The 24496-nt window shown below is 42.1% G+C and overlaps 1 protein-coding gene and 1 long non-coding RNA gene across 10 annotated transcripts in view; one reads left to right on the top strand and one right to left on the bottom strand.

Moving 5' to 3' along the window:
- Window positions 1-24496, bottom strand: part of nxpe3 (neurexophilin and PC-esterase domain family, member 3) — a 28579-nt gene that overhangs the window by 1769 nt on the left and 2314 nt on the right. Inside the window, exons 1-7 of one of the 9 annotated variants that reach the window (XM_082507597.1) lie at window positions 10327-10800; window positions 8862-8931; window positions 5932-6094; window positions 3924-4696; window positions 3369-3436; window positions 3060-3281; window positions 1-2978 (exon numbers count right to left, since the gene is read on the bottom strand). The exon at window positions 1-2978 is cut by the window's left edge and continues 1769 nt beyond it. In XM_082507597.1, coding sequence (XP_082363723.1) covers window positions 2416-2978; window positions 3060-3281; window positions 3369-3436; window positions 3924-4696; window positions 5932-6024 — 1719 coding nt within the window. In that variant the 5' untranslated portion in view covers window positions 6025-6094; window positions 8862-8931; window positions 10327-10800 and the 3' untranslated portion in view covers window positions 1-2415. Of the gene's footprint in view, window positions 2979-3059; window positions 3282-3368; window positions 3437-3923; window positions 4697-5931; window positions 6095-8861; window positions 8932-10111; window positions 10250-10326; window positions 10801-24496 lie in introns of those variants that run through there. The other 8 variants (XM_082507596.1, XM_082507595.1, XM_082507598.1 and 5 more) reach the window with 8 other exon arrangements.
- On the top strand, window positions 8953-9572 carry LOC309690523. Its single transcript, XR_014271742.1, has 2 exons — window positions 8953-9002; window positions 9396-9572. It is a non-coding gene; the product is annotated as an uncharacterized lncRNA (long non-coding RNA).

Genomic DNA, 24496 nt, shown 5'->3' with positions numbered 1-24496 from the left:
ATATTTTCTATATCTTCTAACCCTGGATCTTCCTGAACATTGATTCTCCCTCCTCATTATACTAGAGGACAATATGTGCTTTGTCCTACTGGTCATTGCTTTGCACAACATGGTAAAAAAAAGTATGCTCATCAAAGTATGCAAATCTCCAGTGCAATGGAGGCTTTTGAGGATACTTTCTGTGTATGTATTATTGTAGGGTCGACCTTACAATACGAAACACTTTGATGCGGCTGTTGTTGTGATTTGGCGCTGTATAAATAACATTTCATTGAATATAGAGCACCTGCCTCCTCATTGTGCTGCCTGTTGTTGTTGTTGTTGTGGTTGTTATGACCAGTGCTTGACCCCACACATCAGTGATCCAAGATCAAAGATGTATGAAAGCAGTATGTTGTGAAAATACGGCTCTTTGCAACACTTTGTACTTTGGGGTCATTTTTGTCCACGAGGACCACAAGTGTTATAAAATCCAATAAAAACCCCATAAATAAATCAAATTACTTAAAACTTATTCCAATCATTCATAGTATAGTAATGAATAACTTCTGTTATTTTCAGACCATTTGATGAATAAAAAACACATTTTTGATAGCAAAAGATTTCTTTAGAGGACAAAAATGACCCGTGGACAACACAAGGATTAAGTCTGGACAAGTAGAATAACAGGATGCATCTGGAGGAACTGAAAGAGGAACTGTTCTGTTTTAGTGACGCGAGGTACTGGTCATCGTAAGTATAAATATTACACCCACCTATTGTAAGGGAAAGATGGAGCCTGATGTTTTGCAGAGCCTATCTTCACCACATATATGTGTTTTAATAAAATAATTTGTGTTGACCCACTATGGACTTTCAGTCGTATGTCTCTTCCTCAAAATTCGAACCGCGACAAAAGTCAGAATACACAATGCATCACAGTTTGTTGCGTATGAGGCTGCACAGCCACAGAACAGCCAGGCGGTCCATGCTGACCCCTGATCACCACTGAAAGCAACAACAATGAGCATGTGAGCATCAGAACTGGACCACGGAGCAGGTTTTCTTTATGTGCGTCGCTTACCTGGGGAACACCTGGCACCAAGATGCATTATGGGAAGAAGGCAAGCTGGTGGGGGCAGTGTGATGCTTTGGGCAATGTACGACTTGGAAACCAAGGATCCTGTCGTCCATGTGGATGTTACTTTGACAAATACCACCTAACCATTGTTGCAGAACATGTACACCCTTTCATCGAAACTGTATTCACTGATGGCCGTGTCCTCTTTCAGCAGGATAATATACCCTGCCAGAGAGCAAGTACTGTTCAGGAACGGTTTGAGGTGTTGACTTGACATTCAAAGTTAGCCAGATCTCAACCCAGTCAAACATCTGTGGGAAGGAAATGTGCTGTACAAACATGTCTGATCGGTGGAAGCCCCACCTCACAACTTAGAAGACTTAAAGGATCTGTTGTTAACTTCCTGGTGCAAGATGCCACAGCAGACCTTCCGGTGGTGTCTAACTGAATACATATCTTAAAGGTTTAGGGCTGTAGTAGCAAAAGCAAACACAATATTAGGCAGATCTTCATGTTATGTGTGTATGTGTGTTTAATGTTTCCTAAGTAAATATATTTCCAAAGATCCAATTTGAAATTCTCAACAGATGTCCATTAATTGTTATGTGTAATAATGAGAATATTGTCTCTGGTCAAGTGAGACCAAAATTGAACTCTTTAGATTCCAGAATACACACACCATGTTTGGAGGTCAAAATGCGCTGCATATCACCCCTAAAACACCATTCCAACAGTGAGTTTAGAGGTGGGTACATAATGGTGTGGGGGTTTATTTCAGCATACGGCACTGGCACGCTTCATATGACCGAAGGAAGGATGAATGCGAAAATGTGGCGAGGAACTAATAAAAAACTGCTGCCACCTACCAGGATGATGAAGATGAAACGAGGGTGCACGTTTCAGCAAGCCAATGACCCCAATTGTCATTTCTCATTATTACACATAACTTAATTTCAAATCTAAATCTACGGTTTGATTTCTTTGCATGTGTGGACTGGAATGGTTGTTGACCAACATCTGGTGATTACCTTTAGAAACACATTTACTTAGAAAATTGATGATGTGTTCAACAATTATTTGAACCACTCTGTACATTAAAATAATGCACATGAACAAAACTTTGGTAATACCAAAAGATGAGAATTAACAATCATTGTGCCAAAGTCTTTGGAAATCAGAGTAAAACATGTTTTGTAGGAATTAAAAAAAAAAAAAAGCAGGAAAGCAAATCTTCAGTATTTGAAGAGTTTGTGTTTTAGAAAAATATATGAGTTCTTATGAACCCAAACAAAAATGTGTTTGAAACTGACGGATGGATTCACACATCACATTTAACAATATATCCACTATCATCACTATTTCTGGCTTTTTTTCCTCTCGGGGCAAATATAAGATAAAAGCATGTCTATCATTTGCTTGACGATAGGTGGAGGAGGATGGAGGGCATGAGGTAAATGGTGAGCTAAAGTCATTTGCCAGGCATCCACCACCAGAACGTTCAGCCCCTTGAACATGGTCCTGAGCACCTGATCGAGCTGCTGGGAGTACCAGTCGCTGTTGTAAAGGCTCACCTCCTGATCCAGGGCTTGAAGATTGGCTGAGCGGATCACTATTAGCGTCCCTGGCGCTCGGTCTATAAGTCTCACCAGTGCCTGTCGAATGTGCCGAAGACGCCGTATGTATATGTCCACAGGAAAGGTGCTGAAGTGGGACCAGATGCTGAGGACCACAACCACGTTAGGGCCCCCAGAGAGGCCGTCAAGCTCATTCGAAACGTACCGCAACTCGCTGGACATGACGGTAGAGAAGCGGATTGGAGGGCCGTGGCAGCGGTACTTCAAGAGAATATTATGTGTGCTGTCCACCGCCATGAGCGGTCCGACCTTTTTGGGATTGTATAGGTTGAACTCCTTTAATTCTGGATGAGATGGAATAAATGAAAGTTACAGTGGGTAGTGTAAGTGTCTATAAAATGAAATAAAAGGACAAAACCGCTCACCTGGTACAAAACCAATGAGATACTCGAACCACTGTCTCACAGTAGAGTCTCCGTACATGTTGATCACCTTGTTCTTCAAACACTGTACAGCTGCTGATGATTTGTTGAACTGACGCATTGTAAATCCATCTAATGGCCTCCAGGAGTCCATGTAGTAATATCCAGATGTTTCTAGCTGAATATGTTCTGGTTTAGCTGTGCTGTTTTCTTCCTCCACTTTATCTGAGAGGAAGTAAAGAATGCTGAAGACAAAATTCATTTTTAGATCACAGCAGGTGCTACAAATGTTCCTCTCCCACAGTACCGTACCTTTCTGTGGCAGCACGTTGATTTTATCAGGTCCTGAAGCGTGTATGTAAACTTTGAGATTTACACCACTAGGACAGATGGAAAAAAATGAATGTTAAAAAATAATGTCACATTTCCTACTAATATCTTGGTCGAGTTGCTAAGGCATAAACTCATCTTTAAAAGTCAGATAACAACTGAGTGCTGTTTTAGCTATTTTCGTATGTATAGATATACCAGAGAACTATTATCAGATCACCAATAACAAATCTGCTGCAAGATTTGAGCTGCTAATGATGTCACCAGGGGGGGGGGTAATGGTGCGCATTTCCACAATATTAAGGCCTTATTTTTAAACAGCTGGCACTAATGTGTTGCCCATCTTACACACAATGTGTGCAGCATGGGAAGAAAATAATCTATACTGCAGATGGTTTTATTTTAATGGTTTCTGACTGCAGACACTCATTGTTTGTGGGTTTTTTATGAATTAAGAAAAATAGGAAATCTCACCACACTTATCCTTTAACAGTAGATACAGTAAATAAGCATCCAAATCCTACAAAGCATTCAAACCTTTTGAATAACAGCGCTTCCTTGTTGGTGATGAGGTTTTTCAAGTAGCCTCCCTTAGCATGGTTGATTCTGGTGTCACAGCTGAGCACCTTGGGCTTGTAGCAGTACCAGGGCTCGCCTGTGTGAAGGTCTGTGTAGTTGCAAAGAGGCTGATGGTTGGTAGGCAAGCACAGGTTGCACAAAGTAGTTTCTGACAAAAGGCCTAAACGGAACACGCTCTTAAAAAACACCCGATCGGCCCGTTCCTCCCTGAGTCGTCGCAGCACAGCGACGGCCTCACTGGAGTGCACCAACATGACTTCAACCTGTGCAGAGCCCACCCACAGGAGTGGGAACAGAGCAGAATAAAATCCATTCTTGTGGTCAACCACCTGCCCAACCACGGCCGCTCCAAGCTCCGGAGAGTGCAGCCTGGCCAGAAGGAAATCCCCGCCGTAGCGTTTAGGGCGACCCTGGAAGTCGTGCATCTGGATGAGGGCCTCTAGCTGATCGCCCACGTGCCACTCCCTTCCTTCTTTAGTGGGAAGTATTGCGAACAGGCTGTGGACAGGGTCGCTCGTCTGCCTCAGGGTGGTTGGTCCAGAGTGAGGCGGAGGGCTGGGCCAGCTGATGAGTTCCAACAGGTACCGCTCCTCAAGTTCATCCTCAGGGGAGGGTTTCTGGCCCACATGGGTACAGTAGGTGTGGTTGTGATAGAAAGGAGACACACTGAGGGATGAATGGATCCTGCTCTGCAGTTGGTAGAAAGATGAAATCGCTTGGCAGTTCCAGTTCTGAAAAGAAGAAGGGTAACTGAATGAATTTTAGAGGATACCACACTATGGGTTGTAGAATATTGCAGGAATAATTCAAGAGGAACTGCACAGACGCCAAGATAAAGATCACTGGTTAGAAGAAGTCCTACTCAGCCTGTGAAAGCAGTTTGATGCAGACAGGACTGAGAATAACAGAGCTGAAGGTTGCTCATAGGCAAATAATTTCCACATACTCAATATTACATTTTGGGAAACGTAAGATCGGGTATGATTGGAGCTCTTTACGACCCTTACAAAGGACTAAAATACAAAATATCTTAACTTTTGCTGCCATTAAATTGACTTGCCAACTTCTAATAACCATGCTTCAATCCTCTTAATCCATGAACCAAGCAGCAACATGAAAAATTAAGCCATTAGTGCCAAAAATCTAAGTTTCTCCATCCCCACAGACCCCCAGAGCAAAATGACCAACAAGTGAAAGTTGCTATTACATTCATGTGTTTTGTTTGTTTGTTTGTTTTTTATGTTCACACATATGGATTTTGTTAAAGCTTAAAGATTTGACCCCTACTAATTAAAGTCCACACATTTGACTGCTCAGCTGAGTTTGTACTACTGGTTCCCCCTTCTGGCAAAAGACAAGGCCTGCTGTATGTTGCAGCTTGTCCACGAATTCCAATGAGAAGTGTGTGAATTTCCGATATTTTATTACTCTTGGCACAAATTAGCAGGAATGTGTGTCTGTGCAATCCAGCTGTGGTTTATGTATGCAGCTTGCTAAACTTAGCTGATAACAGATCATTCAGGGTGACCTGAATGCTTCTTATAAGGGATTATATGCAAACTTTTAAGAGTGCAGCTCTGTTTCCTTCAGTAACTCAGGAAGGTCCCTTGTGGTTCAAAAAAGATCACAGAAACAAAAAGTGACAGGCCACAGAGTTGCAAAGCAGGGTCAAAGCGTGCTGACCCAGATAAAAGTCACCAGAGCACTGCAGACTCAAGCACAAAAATTGTGCCCCACAACCATTATGGTATTATGGCAGCTCCTTAATGCATACCCGATCCACTATTTTTGTCCATATACTCTGTTTTAGGAGTTCCCGACTGATTTCTGCAATAATATAAAAACAATGAAAAATTTGCCTGCTATGTGAATAAATCAAAAATCTTTTGAGACTTTTCATAACTGTCAAAAATGAAAAGAAAAAGCATGAGTTAAAGCTCACGGGTAGTTTCACTTCTCTCCTCACCTCTACTGTGTGGATGTTCCGCAGCAGGAAGATGATGCCAGACAGTGTGAGGAAGAGGAAAATCGGGGTATATTTGGACAGATTATGGCACATGGTGACCCTCTTCTAAATCCCATGATCACACTCTGCTGTCACCAGGACGACATAATGTCATTCCAACCTGCTGTCAACGAGAAGGACATTTTATATATATGTGTGTGTGTGTGTGTGACAGATGTTCTGTTCTTCGTTATGCAGTTAACCATCTTCTCTGTGTGTCATACAGAAGTAAATAAAAATATAAGAATTCCTTTTTCAAAACAGCATGAAAAAAGCATTTGTCCCCTTCCTGATTTCTTTTTTTGTGGCATATTTATCACACTTACATGTTTTAGATCAGAAAAAAGTAATATTAGACAAAGATATCAGTCCTGCGACTGACTGGTGACCTGCACAGGAGGTGTCCTGCCCTATGACATCTGGGATATCCTCCAGTCCTCCTTGACCCTGATAAGGATAAGCTGAAGAGAAAGGATGCATGGATGGACAAAGATACCTCGAATAAATGCAAAATGCACAAAAGTATTAAGGGACAAAAGCTATTCAAACCTATCTGGCCCTATGTAATATTGTAATAACTGGCAGTGAGTCTTTCACTGTGGAGGAATTTTGGTCCACTCTTGTTAAACTTTAGTTTTAGGGTTGAACTGAAGGCTCGACATTCACTTTCAGGATGTTCTGGTAGAGAGCAAAATTCCATCTGTGAAGGCATGTCATCCAGATCCAGAAGAAACAAAGCAACCCCAGACCATCACACAACTAGCATTACCATGTTTGACTGCTGGCAGTGTTGGGGAGTAACGGAATACGTGTACCGGCGTTACGTATTTCAAAATATGAGTAACTGTATTCCGTTACAGTTACCGTTTAAAGAGGCGGTATTCAGAATACGATTACTTTGTTAAAATAAAGGGATTACACAGCGTTCTTTTCCTGTTTCATATGTTAGGCTATGCCCACTCTATTTTTGGTAACTCCACGCCGGTGGAAACCCAAACAAAACGAGGCTCTTTGTTTCAATCTCGCGGCCCACGTCATCTCTGCTTGCTTACATATTTCCCATTCTTTAGATAGTTGTTGGAGGTGATCGCTGTTTTGTCAGATGACTTTGGGGCCAGTCAGTACCATCATGTCAGCCCTCAAAAGCACACAAAAGTTAGTCTTTTTTGTCCCGGTCTTGGTCTCGTCTCGACTTGGTCTTGGTCTTGTCTTGGTCTCGATACCCTCTGGTCTTGGTCTTGTCTTGGTCTCGGATTAGGCAGTCTTGACTACAAGTCTAACAAAAAGTAAAGCTATTTTACGACTCCGACACGAATTACATATTATCCAGGGGTCCCTTTACCACGGTTCGGAGCCGCGGAACAGTTTTCTATACAAGATCGCTGCAAAAAGTGCAGCCTTACCTAATGTCCATCCTACTGTTACTCATCTAGTTGGTATTGGCGAGTAACCTTCAGTAATAGTAATAAATCACAGAGCAAAAACACATTCATGTAGTTGCAAAAAGTTTGATAATATGTTAAGTAATGTTATATACCTATGTGGTATGTGACTTTTGTTGCCATGATGCCAGGTCTCTCTTGGAAATGAGATTTTTAACCTGGATCAATAAAGGATTAATAAAATAATAAAAGTAATCCAAAGTATTCAGAATACGTTACTCAATGAGAGTACATTACAAAATACATTTTGGGGCATGTATTCTGTAATCTGTAGTGGAATACATTTTAAAAGTAACCTTCCTAACACTGACTACTGGTATGATGTTCTTTTTATGAAATGCTATAGTTTTTCACTGTGGTTTCCCCGAGTCCCAAAGCCTTAGAAGTGGTTTTGTAACCCTTTTCATAATTATGCAAATTCTCATGACCATTGATCAACAACCGACCAAAACCCACTGATCAAAGACCACTGACCAATGGGGAATGGCTGCAATCACAGCATTGTAAGATGGTGTTACGAGTTCAAAATTGGGGATGGAAACAAGAGAAAAAAACCACAATAACAACACTGGTCCGGCCGGGTTGAGTCAAACGATGATTTTAATGATCACACGCGTGGGAGATGGACACTGTATGCAGACAGCCTCAGATCTCAAAATGGTGGAGCATTGCTCAAACTTTTATAGCCCCTGGTGCCTCCACCTTATCATAAAAAGCCTAAATATTTACATGCTTTCTCTCACACAGCGCCTAAGCTACGACCTTGGCTCCCTGCTTATCTGCTCCTGCTGCGATGGGGCAGAAAACTCCAGCATATTCTGTTCTCTTCTAATCAGACAAATAAGACAATAACTCTCTGTTAACAGTATTTCTTATAACTCAGCAGTATAATGCATCATAAAACAATGTCATTCATTCACAACAAGTCAGCAGTTTAATGTCATGCAAATCAGTTTAACTAATGCAATAGTTATCAGCTTCTTCTAATTCAGGAGAATAATGCAAACTAATCTACATAATAATTCACAATCTTTAATTCGGGGTATAACATGGCATAAAATAACACTACAATCCAACAATGGCAAAAGATGCAACACTGTAACACTGTAACAAAGTCAAACCAGGATGCATGTGTGGGAATAAAGAAAAATATTTTACTGCTACATATAGCTTTCATCATTATCATTGCATTAAAACGTTCATTAAAGCTACTGGCATTACATTAAAACTTCTATTACAGGTGCAGCTATAACCATTTTATACACACATTGCAGATGTGCTCATGAAGAGTTGATGCTCAGTCTATTTAAGGGTTTTAAGCTAAGTTTGGCGCGATGTCGCAACGATCCCTGGTGTAAGTGACTTGGAGCAACAGAAGGTTAAAAAGGCATACATGCTCACAAACACAAATGATTTAAAGATAGGCCTGGAATTCATTTAGCTTCTTACCGCATTTGAGTTTGCCTAGTAACAGGTGACAGAAGAAGAGTCAAGAAGAGTGCAAGCCCACAGGAACCATCTGGAGGGTGAAACAAATTGCCATGTATGGAAGAACGTGATAGAAAAAGGAACTTCTCTGTCTATAATCCAGTTTTGAGATCCCTCCCCAGACGCCTTAACGCCCACTCACATCCTGGGCCATCTGATCTCAGGAATTCGCATGATAAGGTGGGGCCAGGTTTCACAATGAACTCACCGGAAACTCTGGCTGATTGGGACCCACACCCAGTTTCACACCTTGGCTCAGGCGATTAGAGGATCATCAGGGGTCCTTTTGTCCCTCTGTGGGGGGTCACTCCCACTAGGTTTATATCTGGGACTCTCCACCATTTGACCTTAGAACTGAAGAAGCTTCTCGGATGAGAGGTGAAACGTCTTCAAGTAACTTAAAGAAGTCCAGACGCTTTTCTTTGCAAGCTCCTTTGACTACGATGACCTGGATGACTGAGAACCTTCACAGACAACTTCTCTGTCTGTTTTTAGCTTTTTAATTGACCATTTACTGTAACTGATGCATGTCATATTCTTGTTAACGCATGAAGGGGCAGAACCCTGATGAATTAAAAGCAGTCTGAAGTGTATTTTTGGGTGAAGATCTATGCTGATGTGTTGCAGTGTACATCTTCCCACACGTGTGTTCAATAAAATCAATGTTTGACTGCACTCTTCTGGGCCAGTGTTGGTTTGTTCTTATCCTCAATATTTAGAATTTGGGACACATGCTTAATGCATGCTCAATCATCCAGGTAAGTAAATCCCTCAAAGTTGATTCTGTTCATCCGAATGTAGCTTTTTCAGTGGGATAAACATTTCGTCAGTCATCCAAGTGACTTCTTCAGTCTCAGCTTACTGGAGGTTTCCCCAATCTTATAAACAATACATTTGCACAATGACTGAAACTAGCAACACTGAAGGAACAATGGGCTGGGAGGTCAGTTCCTTTATCATTAATATGCAAATTCCCATGACCATTGATCAACAACCACCGATCAATCACAGCATTGTAAGAGGGTGAAATTAAACCAGGAAATCAAACCGACAAAGTGTATCAAGAAACCAGCAACTCTAGAAAGGAAGCCCTTCAAAAAGAGACCTTTAGAGTCTATCAAAACTAGAAACAAAACCAAAATACTACAGTAAAACTAAAGCTCATTATATTATAAAATAGAAAATACAAGACCACAAAAATAACAACTTACAACAAAGAAAACCACGAAGTAGAAACTTCAACATCCAGTTAGCAGCAGTCAGAATTTGGCGTACCAATATGGCTGCCATGGCAGAAGTGAGGCCAACTGACAGCCAATTGAAAAGCTTCACGCAAAACTTTAAGACGTTTCATCCAATCTCTCTCTCTCTCTCAGTGTGTGTGTGTGTGTGTGTGTGTGTGTGTGTGTGTGTCTGTCTTACGCACGTATCTGAATATGACTGCGGTAAAGTGAGCCGTCATTTGTGAGCCGCGGTCAAGCCAGCCGCCTCCTATCCGCCGCATAAATTTCCTTGCGCTTTTACACCAGTCTTTACGGTAGCGCCTTTTCGCTTTATATCCTGATTGAAAGCCTAGACTCGCGCACACATGCACGCGCGCACATAAATTACAATGGAACAGCCCAATACAGCCATCGTGACAGTCTGGTTGTATATTCAAAAATTCATTAAAAACCATTATTAAAAGTTGATGCCAAGCTTTCAACACAATCCTCTTCTCGGACACCTACTTTACCTCTGGGCCAGTTTTTACCCAGATTTACTGTAATATTACTCAGAAATCACAGTAAACTCATATTCAGTGCAATACAGTCAATGCACTACAATTATGTTTATTTCAAAAATTCATTAAAAGTCATCCTGAATAGTTGAGGTCCAACTTTCAACACATCCCCCCTCTGGGACACCTACTGTACCTGTGTGCGAATTTTCATCCAGATTTACTGTAGAATTCCTCAGAAATTAAAGGAAACTTATATTCAATTCAATACAGTCAATACAATAGAATTATGTCAATTTTCAGAAATTCATTAAAAATCATCCTGAGTAGTTGATGTACAACTTTCAACACATCCCTCCTCTGGGACACCTACTGTACCTGTGTGCGAATTTTCATCCAGATTTACTGTAGAATTCCTCAGAAATTAATGGAAACTTATATTCAATTCAATACAGTCAATACAATAGAATTATGTCAATTTTCCAAAATTCATTAAAAATCATCCTGAGTAGTTGATGTACAACTTTCAACACATCCCTCCTCTAGGACACCTACTGTACCTGTGTGCCAGGTTTCAGCCAGATTTACTGTAGAATTCCTCAGAAATTAAAGGGTACTTGTATCCAATGCAGTCGGCCAATACAGTAGAATTATGTCAATTTTCAAAAATTCATTAAAAATCATCCTGAGTAGTTGATGTACAACTTTCAACACATCCCCCCTCTGGGACACCTGCTGTACGTCTGGGCCAGGTTTCAGCCAGATTTACTGTAGAATTCCTCAGAAATTAAAGGGTACTTGTATTCAATGCAATACAGTCAATACAATAGAATTATGTCAATTTTCAGAAATTCATTAAAGATCATCCTGAGTAGTTGATGTACAACTTTCAACACATCCCCCCTCTGGGACACCTACTGTACCTGTGTGCCAGGTTTCAGCCAGATTTACTGTAGAATTCCTCAGAAATTAAAGGAAACTTATATTCAATTCAATACAGTCAATACAATAGAATTATGTCAATTTTCAGAAATTCATTAAAAATCATCCTGAGTAGTTGATGTACAACTTTCAACACATCCCCCCTCTGGGACACCTACTGTACCTGTGTGCGAATTTTCATCCAGATTTACTGTAGAATTCCTCAGAAATTAAAGGAAACTTATATTCAATTCAATACAGTCAATACAATAGAATTATGTCAATTTTCAGAAATTCATTAAAAATCATCCTGAGTAGTTGATGTACAACTTTCAACACATCCCTCCTCTGGGACACCTACTGTACCTGTGTGCGAATTTTCATCCAGATTTACTGTAGAATTCCTCAGAAATTAATGGAAACTTATATTCAATTCAATACAGTCAATACAATAGAATTATGTCAATTTTCCAAAATTCATTAAAAATCATCCTGAGTAGTTGATGTACAACTTTCAACACATCCCTCCTCTAGGACACCTACTGTACCTGTGTGCCAGGTTTCAGCCAGATTTACTGTAGAATTCCTCAGAAATTAAAGGGTACTTGTATCCAATGCAGTCGGCCAATACAGTAGAATTATGTCAATTTTCAAAAATTCATTAAAAATCATCCTGAGTAGTTGATGTACAACTTTCAACACATCCCCCCTCTGGGACACCTGCTGTACGTCTGGGCCAGGTTTCAGCCAGATTTACTGTAGAATTCCTCAGAAATTAAAGGGTACTTGTATTCAATGCAATACAGTCAATACAATAGAATTATGTCAATTTTCAGAAATTCATTAAAAATCATCCTGAGTAGTTGATGTACAACTTTCAACACATCCCTCCTCTGGGACACCTACTGTACCTGTGTGCGAATTTTCATCCAGATTTACTGTAGAATTCCTCAGAAATTAAAGGAAACTTATATTCAATTCAATACAGTCAATACAATAGAATTATGTCAATTTTCAGAAATTCATTAAAAATCATCCTGAGTAGTTGATGTACAACTTTCAACACATCCCCCCTCTAGGACACCTACTGTACCTGTGTGCCAGGTTTCAGCCAGATTTACTGTAGAATTCCTCAGAAATTAAAGGGTACTTGTATCCAATGCAGTCGGCCAATACAGTAGAATTATGTCAATTTTCAGAAATTCATTAAAAATCATCCTGAGTAGTTGATGTACAACTTTCAACACATCCCCCCTCTGGGACACCTACTGTACCTGTGTGCGAATTTTCATCCAGATTTACTGTAGAACTCCTCAGAAATTAATGGAAACATTTATTCAATTCAATACAGTCAATACACTACAATTATGGAAATTTCAAAAATTCATTAAAAATCACCCATAATAGTTGAGGTCCAACTTTCAACACTTTCTTACTCTGGGCGTCCTACCGTACCTCTGGGCCAAGTTACATCTCAATTCACTGTAATCTTTATCAAAAATTGAAAGAACAATTATATGTCAATGCTGGATGTGTGTCCTTTCAAAGTGACACTAAATAACAGAACTCAGGCACATCAGGGAATAATCCAAAAGGCGGATTTATTAAACAAAAACAACATACAAAATATCTCTAACCCATACTACATAACCTAAAAAGAAACAAAGGGACACTTAGAAGCACAAGGAAACAATACTGAAAGGGCAAGAGACACAGTCCAAACACAATCCACAACTAAAATGCCAAAAGAACAAGTCATCCCACATAGCAGACGGGTCTTGCCTGGATCTGGTGTCAAGCCGGCACTGCTGGCTGACTTCTGGCATGGTAAGATGGCACTGTTTATGTGATGGCATGCCACATTTGGCCTGATTGGGTGAATGTGACATGTTGTATAGAGCACTTTGAGTAATATGGGTGAGTAAAAAAGTGCTGTATAAGAATCAGTCCATTCACTGTCTGAACAGAGTCTCGTCATGTTACTTTTGCACTATTATGTTCCAGCACATGTTGTTATTACATGGCTTACATGGCTAAGGTACACATTAGGCTGACATCTGGGGCCAGAGCTGAAACTGTTCTGGGCCAGCACAGGGCCAGCAGTGTGTCTGCAACTGGCCTTGTGCTGGCTCATGTGTGGGCCACCTCTGGTAAACCAGATCTGGGCCACCATAGGGCCGTCATTCTTTGCGGTACGCAGGCCATGTGTAAGCACATTGTGTGGGACAGATCCAGGCCATACCAATTTTGCTATGTGGGAGGAATTATGTAAAAATAGAAACATCATAAAAATGAAAATGAACATAAAGTAAAATGTACTGAAAAGAACATCAGTATGGCCATCATTATTTGCTTGGAAAGTCTAAAGTTCCATGGCTTTGAACAGCCAGAGAACGCAATGCCCAGCTTAGAATGACTAAAAGTAACTTCTTTTAACATTCTGTCATTCTGCTTCTATATCAAAAATCCACTAAAAATAGTCATTTGAAAAAAAATATTCGCCACTTTTCATCAGTTTGGGTTCCTCTGTTTATAGCAATTTTTAGAAAAGAACCCAATACCTTTGTCACTATACAGTTGTACAGTGAGATACAGAGCATCTCCTACTCATTGCAAACATGCTGGGAGGGTGGCTCTATCCGCCTTAGTGCAGCTGCTGTACCATACTGTGATGCAGTAAGTTAGTAGGCTCTCAATGGGCGAGTGGTGGAAGGGTGAGCTGTAGTCCACAAAGAGCATTCTGGCGTAGCTCTGCCGCTGTTCTAGGTGACTCAGCACCGAGTGGAGGGTGATGGCATCTTCTGTGAATCTGTTTGCACGGTATGCAAACTGGTGGGGGTCGAATTCTGGGGGGAGGTAATCCTTGGTGTGCTGAAGGACTAGTTTCATGATTACCGGTGTGAGGGCCACAGGGCAATAATAGTTCAGGCTGGTGATGGGAGACTTCTTTGGTACTGGGATGATTGTGGCTGATTTTAGACAGGATGGGATGGCTGCTTCATCCAGTGAGAGGTTGAAGATTCTGGTGGAGATGAGGGTGAGCTGGTGGGCACATGGTCTTAGCACTTTACCACGTATTCCGTCTGGACGCCTTCCTGGGGTTCACTGCTAGGAACACACATCTGACATCGTGCTCCGTTACAGTGAATGGAGCGGTGCAGGAACCAGGTGAGGATGAGGATGGGAGCAGGGCTGAGGCAGATGAATGCTGCTGTTGTGGTGTTTCAAAGCGGGCAAAGAAGCTGTTTATGTCCTCTGCTAGCTGCACACTCAGGTTTTCTGTTTTCACAGTTCTGCCTCTGTGGTTTATGATGTCTATTATTCCATGCCATGTGTTGTTGCTGGACAGGTGGGACCCCTTTTCAGGTCAGCTCGAGCAGACCTGTACAGAGCTCTGTCAACAGACCTACAGGGAGTGCAGAATTATTAGGCAAGTTGTATTTTTGAGGAATAATTTTATTATTGAACAACAACCATGTTCTCAATGAACCCAAAAGACTCATTAATATCAAAGCTGAATGTTTTTGGAAGTAGTTTTTTTTTTTTTTTTTTTTAGTTATTTTAGGGGGATATCTGTGTGTGCAGGTGACTATTACTGTGCATAATTATTAGGCAACTTCACAAAAAACAAATATATACCCATTTCAATTATTTATTTTTACCAGTGAAACCAATATAACATCTCCACATTCACAAATATACATCTCAGAATCAGAATCAGAATCAGAATCGTGTTTATTGGCCAAGTACAGTGGGGCAAAAAAGTATTTAGTCAGCCACCGATTGTGCAAGTTCCCCCACCTAAAATGATGACAGAGGTCAGTAATTTGCACCAGAGGTACACTTCAACTGTGAGAGACAGAATGTGAAAAAAAAATCCATGAATCCACATGGTAGGATTTGTAAAGAATTTATTCGTAAATCAGGGTGGAAAATAAGTATTTGGTCAATAACAAAAATACAACTCAATACTTTGTAACATAACCTTTGTTGGCAATAACAGAGGTCAAACGTTTACTATAGGTCTTTACCAGGTTTGCACACACAGTAGCTGGTATTTTGGCCCATTCCTCCATGCAGATCTTCTCGAGAGCAGTGATGTTTTGGGGCTGTCGCCGAGCAACACGGATTTTCAACTCCCGCCACAGATTTTCTATGGGGTTGAGGTCTGGAGACTGGCTAGGCCACTCCAGGACTTTCAAATGCTTCTTACGGAGCCACTCCTTTGTTGCCCGGGCGGTGTGTTTTGGATCATTGTCATGTTGGAAGACCCAGCCTCGTTTCATCTTCAAAGTTCTCACTGATGGAAGGAGGTTTTGGCTCAAAATCTCACGATACATGGCCCCATTCATTCTGTCCTTAACACGGATCAGTCGTCCTGTCCCCTTGGCAGAAAAACAGCCCCATAGCATGATGTTTCCACCCCCATGCTTCACAGTAGGTATGGTGTTCTTGGGATGCAACTCAGTATTCTTCTTCCTCCAAACACGACGAGTTGAGTTTATACCAAAAAGTTCTACTTTGGTTTCATCTGACCACATGACATTCTCCCAATCCTCTGCTGTATCATCCATGTGCTCTCTGGCAAACTTCAGACGGGCCTGGACATGCACTGGCTTCAGCAGCGGAACACGTCTGGCACTGCGGGATTTGATTCCCTGCCGTTGTAGTGTGTTACTGATGGTGACCTTTGTTACTTTGGTCCCAGCTCTCTGCAGGTCATTCACCAGGTCCCCCCGTGTGGTTCTGGGATCTTTGCTCACCGTTCTCATGATCATTTTGACCCCACGGGATGAGATCTTGCGTGGAGCCCCAGATCGAGGGAGATTATCAGTGGTCTTGTATGTCTTCCATTTTCTGATGATTGCTCCCACAGTTGATTTTTTCACACCAAGCTGCTTGCCTATTGTAGATTCACTCTTCCCAGTCTGGTGCAGGTCTACAATACTTTTCCTGGTGTCCTTCGAAAGCTCTTTGGTCTTGGCCATGGCGGAGTTTGGAGTCTGACTGTTTGAGGCTGTGGACAGGTGTCTTTTATACAGATGATGAGTTCAAACAGGTGCCATTCATACAGGTAACGAGTGGGGGACAGAAGAGCTTCTTACAGAAGACGTTACAGGTCTGTGAGAGCCAGAGATTTTCCTTGTTTGAGGTGACCAAATACTTATTTTCCACCCTAATTTACGAATAAATTCTTTACAAATCCTACCATGTGGATTCATGGATTTTTTTTTCACATTCTGTCTCTCACAGTTGAAGTGTACCTCTGGTGCAAATTACTGACCTCTGTCATCATTTTAAGTGGGGGAACTTGCACAATCGGTGGCTGACTAAATACTTTTTTGCCCCACTGTATATGTGCAGACACATACAGGGAATTTGGTTCCGGTAGATGGTGGCTCTCAAGCACAGCAATGTAAATCTCACACACACACACACACACACACACACACACACACACACACACACACAAGTGTCTATATATACACATTACACATACATACACAAAGCTATGTAAACCAACTATAAATAACAAATCTAACCTTATATACATAAAATACAGAAATGAATGAGGTGGAATGAATACTACAAAATGTACATAAGGTGCAGTTGCAGTCTGGCAGTGGGAGCAGTGTGACAGGTCAACTGTTAAGAAGGGAGATGGCGAGGGGAAAGAAACTGTTCCTGTGTCGGGTGGTCCTGGTCTGCAGGCTTCTGTACCGTCTGCCAGAGGGCAGCAGATCAAAAAGTCTGTGTGCAGGGTGTGAGGGGTCTGTGATGATTTTCCCTGCCCGTTTCCTGGTTCTTGAGAGGTACAGATCCTGGATGGAGGGCAGGGGGGGGCGCTGATGATCCTTTCTGCTGCCCGTACAGTCCGCTGCAGTCTGCTCCTGTCCTGTTTAGTGGCTGCTCCATACCAGACTGTGATGGAGGAGCACAGGACAGACTCAATGACCGCAGTGTAGAACTGGATCAGCAGCTCCTGTGGAAGACTGTACTTCCCCACTTGTCTCAGGAAGTACATCCTCTGCTGGGTCTTTTTGAGGATGGAGTTGATGTTGGTCTCCCACTTCAGGTCCTGGGAGATGGTTGTACCCAGGAACTTGAAGATCTTCACAGTCGACACAGGGCTGTCTGATATGGTGAGGGGGAGCAGAGTTGAGGGATGTCTCCTGAAGTCCACTGTCATCTCTACAGTCTTAAGAGTGTTCAGCTCCAGATTGTGCTGACTGCACCAGAGTACCAGCCGCTCAACTTCCTGCCGGTATGCAGACTCATCACCATCTTGAATGAGGCCAATGACAGTGGTGTCATCTGCAAACTTTAGGAGTTTGACAGCAGAGTTATTGGAGGTGCAGTCGTTAGTGTAGAGGGAGAACAGTGGTGAGAGGACACATCCTTGAGGGCACCAATACTGAGGGACCGGGTTTCAGAGGTGATCTCCCCCAGCCTCACTTGTTGCTTTCTGTCTGTCAGGAAGCTGGTGATCCACTGACAGGTAGCTGGTGACACGCTGAGCTGGGAGAGTTTGGAGGAAAGAAGTTCAGGCACAATGGTGTTAAAAGCCGAACTAAAGTCCACAAACAGGACCCTGGCATAAGTTCCCGGGCAGTCAAGGTGTTGCAGGATGTAATGCAGCCCCGTGTTCACTGCATCATCCACTGACCTGTTTGCCCGGTAGGCAAACTGCAGAGGGTCCAGCTGGTGGCCTGTAATGTCTTTCAGATGGGCTAACACCAGTCGTTCGAAGGATTTCATGACCACAGACGTCAAGGCGACAGGTCTGTAGTCATCCAGTCCTGTGATGGTGGGTTTCTTGGGAACAGGGATGATGGTGGAGCGTTTGAAGCAGGAGGGAACTTCACACAGCTCCAGGGATCTGTTGAAGATGCGAGTAAAGATGGGAGCCAGCTGTTCAGCACAGGTTTTGAGGCAGGAGGGTGAGACGCCATCTGGTCCGGGGGCTTTCCTGGGCTTCTGTTTCTGGAATAGTCGGCTCACATCCTGAGTGTGTATTCTTAGTTTCAGGGAGGAGGAAAGGGGGGTGAGAGGTGTGGTGGAGGTCGTTGAGTCTGGGTTGGAGAGGGTGGTGGTGGTCGTTGAGTCTGGATTGGGGAGGGTGGGGGTGGTCGTTGAGTCTTGATTGGGGAGGGGCAGGGTGAAGGGGGGAGAGGTGGAAGGTGTGTTGGGGGTCAATGTCTGAAGCAATGTCCCTGGGGAGGGGAGGGTGGGGCGTGGGAGTCTGTCCGTCTCAAACCTGCAATAGAAAGTGTTTAACTCGTTGGCCAGGTCTTTGTTTGCTTCAATAGTGGGTGGGGGGCGTCTGTAGCTGGTGATTTCCTGCAGGCCCCTCCACACTGACGCAGGGTCGTTGGCTGAGAGCCGTTCTTCCAGCTTCTGGGAGTAGATCCTTTTAGCTGCTTTGATCTCCTTGGTCAGTGTGTTCCTGGCTTGCTTGTACAGGACCCTGTCACCACTTCTGTAAGCGTCCTCCTTGGCCTTGCGAAGATGTTGGAGTTTAGGAGTGAACCATGGTTTATTGTTGTTGTATGTGCAAAAGGTCTTTGTTGGCACACACACGTCTTCACAGAAACTGATGTATGATGTCACAGTGTCCGTGAGCTCATCTAGGTTCTCAGATGCAGCTTCAAAAACAGTCCAATCAGTGGAGTCAAAACAGTCCTGCAGTTCCTGCTTTGCTGCGTTAGTCCACTTCTTCACAGTTTTGACTACAGGCTTGGCACGTTTGAGTTTTTGCCTATAAACTGGAATAAGATGGACCATGCAGTGATCAGAATGTCCCAAAGCTGCCCGGGGCACAGAGCGATAGGCATCTTTTAGAGTGGTGTAGGAGTGATCCAGTATGATGTTGTCCCTGGTGGGGCAGTCTATATGCTGTCTGTATTTAGGGAGTTCGTAGTTTAGGTTTGCTCTGTTAAAATCCCCAAGAATAATTGTAAAGGAATCCGGGAATTTCCTCTCCAGGGTAGTAATCTGGTCAGCCAGCTCGCACAGTGCGTTGTTCGCGTTGGCCTGTGGAGGGATGTAAACTCCGACCAGCATGAAGGAAGAAAACTCCCGCGGTGAATAAAAAGGTTTACAGTTGATGAGAAAACTTTCCAAGTGTGGGCTGCAGTGTTTCTGTAACACTGTGACATCAGTACACCAACCTTCATTAATGTAGAAGCAGACTCCACCACCCTTTGTTTTCCCTGAGAGCTCTGTTTCGCGGTCCACCCGGTGAAGTTGGAAGCCCGGCAGATTTAAGACAGCGTCTGGGACTCGCTCACTGAGCCAGGTTTCAGTGAAGCAGAGGGCAGCAGAGCGTGCAAAGTCCTTGTTAGTCCGGTTTAAGAGCAGTAATTCGTCGACTTTGTTTGGAAGAGAGCGGAGATTCGCGAGGTGAATGGAGGGGAGTGCCGTGCGGAATCCTCGCCGACATTCAAAAACAAAACAACAACAAATCAGCGACCAATATAGCCACCTTTCTTTGCAAGGACACTCAAAAGCCTGCCATCCATGGATTCTGTCAGTGTTTTGATCTGTTCACCATCAACATTGCGTGCAGCAGCAACCACAGCCTCCCAGACACTGTTTAGAGAGGTGTACTGTTTTCCCTCCTTGTAAATCTCACATTTGATGATGGACCACAGGTTCTCAATGGGGTTCAGATCAGGTGAACAAGGAGGCCATGTCATTAGTTTTTCTTCTTTTATACCCTTTCTTGCCAGCCACGCTGTGGAGTACTTGGACGCGTGTGATGGAGCATTGTCCTGCATGAAAATCATGTTTTTCTTGAAGGATGCAGACTTCTTCCTGTACCACTGCTTGAAGAAGGTGTCTTCCAGAAACTGGCAGTGGGACTGGGAGTTGAGCTTGACTCCATCCTCAACCCGAAAAGGCCCCACAAGCTCATCTTTAATGATACCAGCCCAAACCAGTACTCCACCTCCACCTTGCTGGCGTCTGAGTCAGACTGGAGCTATCTGCCCTTTACCAATCCAGCCACGGGCCCATCCATCTGGCCCATCAAGACTCACTCTCATTTCATCAGTCCATAAAACCTTAGAAAAATCAGTCTTGAGATATTTCTTGGCCCAGTCTTGACGTTTCAGCTTGTGTGTCTTGTTCAGTGGTGGTCGTCTTTCAGCCTTTCTTGCACTGAACATAAATTCCCTGCAATTTCTGAAGAATATTACAGTAAATCTGGCTGAAACTTGGCACACAGGTACAGTAGGTGTCCCAGAGGGGGGATGTGTTGAAAGTTGTACATCAACTACTCAGGATGATTTTTCATGAATTTTTGAAAATTGACACAATTGTAGTGTATTGGCCGACTGCATTGAATACAAGTACCCTTTAATTTCTGAGGAATTCTACAGTAAATCTGGATGAAACTTGGCACAGAGGTACAGTAGGTGTCCCAGAGGGGGGATGTGTTGAAAGTTGTACATCAACTACTCAGGATGATTTTTCATGAATTTTTGAAAATTGACATAATTAAATTGTATTGGCTGACTGCATTGGATACAAGTACCCTTTAATTTCTGAGGAATTCTACAGTAAATCTGGCTGAAACTTGGCACACAGGTACAGTAGGTGTCCTAGAGGAGGGATGTGTTGAAAGTTGGACATCAACTACTCAGGATGATTTTTAATGAATTTTGGAAAATTGACATAATTCTATTGTATTGACTGTATTGAATTGAATATAAGTTTCCATTAATTTCTGAGGAATTCTACAGTAAATCTGGATGAAAATTCGCACACAGGTACAGTAGGTGTCCCAGAGGAGGGATGTGTTGAAAGTTGTACATCAACTACTCAGGATGATTTTTAATGAATTTCTGAAAATTGACATAATTCTATTGTATTGACTGTATTGAATTGAATATAAGTTTCCTTTAATTTCTGAGGAATTCTACAGTAAATCTGGATGAAACTTGGCACACAGGTACAGTAGGTGTCCCAGAGGGGGGATGTGTTGAAAGTTGTACATCAACTACTCAGGATGATTTTTAATGAATTTTTGAAAATTGACATAATTGTAGTTTATTGGCCGACTGCATTGGATACAAGTACCCTTTAATTTCTGAGGAATTCTACAGTAAATCTGGCTGAAACCTGGCACACAGGTACAGTAGGTGTCCCAGAGGGGGGATGTGTTGAAAGTTGTACATCAACTACTCAGGATGATTTTTAATGAATTTCTGAAAATTGACATAATTCTATTGTATTGACTGTATTGCATTGAATACAAGTACCCTTTAATTTCTGAGGAATTCTACAGTAAATCTGGCTGAAACCTGGCACACAGGTACAGTAGATGTCCCAGAGGGAGGATGTGTTGAAAGTTGTACATCAACTACTCAGGATGATTTTTAATGAATTTTTGAAAATTGACATAATTCTACTGTATTGGCCGACTGCATTGGATACAAGTACCCTTTAATTTCTGAGGAATTCTACAGTAAATCTGGCTGAAACCTGGCACACAGGTACAGTAGGTGTCCCAGAGGGGGGATGTGTTGAAAGTTGTACATCAACTACCCAGGATGATTTTTAATGAATTTTTGAAAATTGACATAATTCTACTGTATTGGCCGACTGCATTGGATACAAGTACCCTTTAATTTCTGAGGAATTCTACAGTAAATCTGGCTGAAACCTGGCACACAGGTACAGTAGGTGTCCCAGAGGGGGGATGTGTTGAAAGTTGGACATCAACTACTCAGGATGATTTTTAATGAATTTCTGAAAATTGACATAATTCTATTGTATTGACTGTATTGAATTGAATATAAGTTTCCTTTAATTTCTGAGGAATTCTACAGTAAATTTGGATGAAACTTGGCACACAGGTACAGTAGGTGTCCCAGAGGGAGGATGTGTTGAAAGTTGTACATCAACTACTCAGGATGATTTTTAATGAATTTTTGAAAATTGACATAATTCTACTGTATTGGCCGACTGCATTGGATACAAGTACCCTTTAATTTCTGAGGAATTCTACAGTAAATCTGGCTGAAACCTGGCACACAGGTACAGTAGGTGTCCCAGAGGGGGGATGTGTTGAAAGTTGTACATCAACTACTCAGGATGATTTTTAATGAATTTTTGAAAATTGACATAATTCTATTGTATTGACTGTATTGAATTGAATAAAGTACCCTTTAATTTCTGAGGAATTCTACAGTAAATCTGGATGAAAATTGGCACACAGGTACAGTAGGTGTCCCAGAGGGGGGATGTGTTGAAAGTTGTACATCAACTACCCAGGATGATTTTTAATGAATTTTTGAAAATTGACATAATTCTACTGTATTGGCCGACTGCATTGGATACAAGTACCCTTTAATTTCTGAGGAATTCTACAGTAAATCTGGCTGAAACCTGGCACACAGGTACAGTAGGTGTCCCAGAGGGGGGATGTGTTGAAAGTTGGACATCAACTACTCAGGATGATTTTTAATGAATTTCTGAAAATTGACATAATTCTATTGTATTGACTGTATTGAATTGAATATAAGTTTCCTTTAATTTCTGAGGAATTCTACAGTAAATTTGGATGAAACTTGGCACACAGGTACAGTAGGTGTCCCAGAGGGGAGATGTGTTGAAAGTTGTACATCAACTACTCAGGATGATTTTTAATGAATTTTTGAAAATTGACATAATTCTACTGTATTGGCCGACTGCATTGGATACAAGTACCCTTTAATTTCTGAGGAATTCTACAGTAAATCTGGATGAAAATTGGCACACAGGTACAGTAGGTGTCCCAGAGGGGGGATGTGTTGAAAGTTGTACATCAACTACTCAGGATGATTTTTAATGAATTTTTGAAAATTGACATAATTCTACTGTATTGGCCGACTGCATTGGATACAAGTACCCTTTAATTTCTGAGGAATTCTACAGTAAATCTGGATGAAAATTGGCACACAGGTACAGTAGGTGTCCCAGAGGGGGGATGTGTTGAAAGTTGGACATCAACTACTCAGGATGATTTTTAATGAATTTTTGAAAATTGACACAATTGTAGTGTATTGGCTGTATTAGATTGAATAAATGTTTCCATTAATTTCTGAGGAATTCTACAGTAAATTTGGATGAAACTTGGCACACAGGTACAGTAGGTGTCCCAGAGGGGAGATGTGTTGAAAGTTGGACATCAACTACCCAGGATGATTTTTAATGAATTTTTGAAAATTGACATAATTCTACTGTATTGGCCGACTGCATTGGATACAAGTACCCTTTAATTTCTGAGGAATTCTACAGTAAATCTGGATGAAACCTGGCACACAGGTACAGTAGGTGTCCCAGAGGGGGGATGTGTTGAAAGTTGGACATCAACTACTCAGGATGATTTTTAATGAATTTCTGACATTTCCATAATTGTATTGACTGTATCGGGCCGTCACATTGTAATTTGTGCGCGCGCATGTGGGTATAGGCTTTCAATCGGCACATAAAGCGAAAAGGCGCTACCGTAAAGACTGGTGTAAAAGCGCAAGGAAATTTATGCGGCGGATAGGAGGCGGCTGGCTTGACCGCGGCTCACAAATGACGGCTCACTTTACCGCGGTACACATGGCTAAAGTAGAGCTTTTTCCAAATGGCCTGCTTTTGTTATTCTTAACATAAACATAGATTTTAAAAAATGGATGCTAATCTGTTGACAGAACAATAGCTGTGAATTAGTCCACATCAAGGTTATTGCTCTTTTTAACCTAAAAAAAAAATACAACCCACATTTCTGCGCTGACATGAGCACTTCTAGCAGATAAGGCGTCCTGTCTCTCTGTAGTAATAGTCGGTGATAATGATTAGCGGCTCTTATTCTGGGTTAGGATGAAGCTCATCTCCATCTTGTAAGAGATGGAAATTTCTGTTTATATTATTCCTATTATTCAGCAGCTTTTGTCACACGAACCGCTGCGACGACGCC

This window comes from Aulonocara stuartgranti (genome assembly GCF_965226115.1).
Source record: "Aulonocara stuartgranti genome assembly, chromosome: 16".
Classification (NCBI taxonomy): Eukaryota; Metazoa; Chordata; class Actinopteri; order Cichliformes; family Cichlidae; genus Aulonocara; species Aulonocara stuartgranti.
This window is presented reverse-complemented; position numbering and strand designations above follow the sequence as displayed.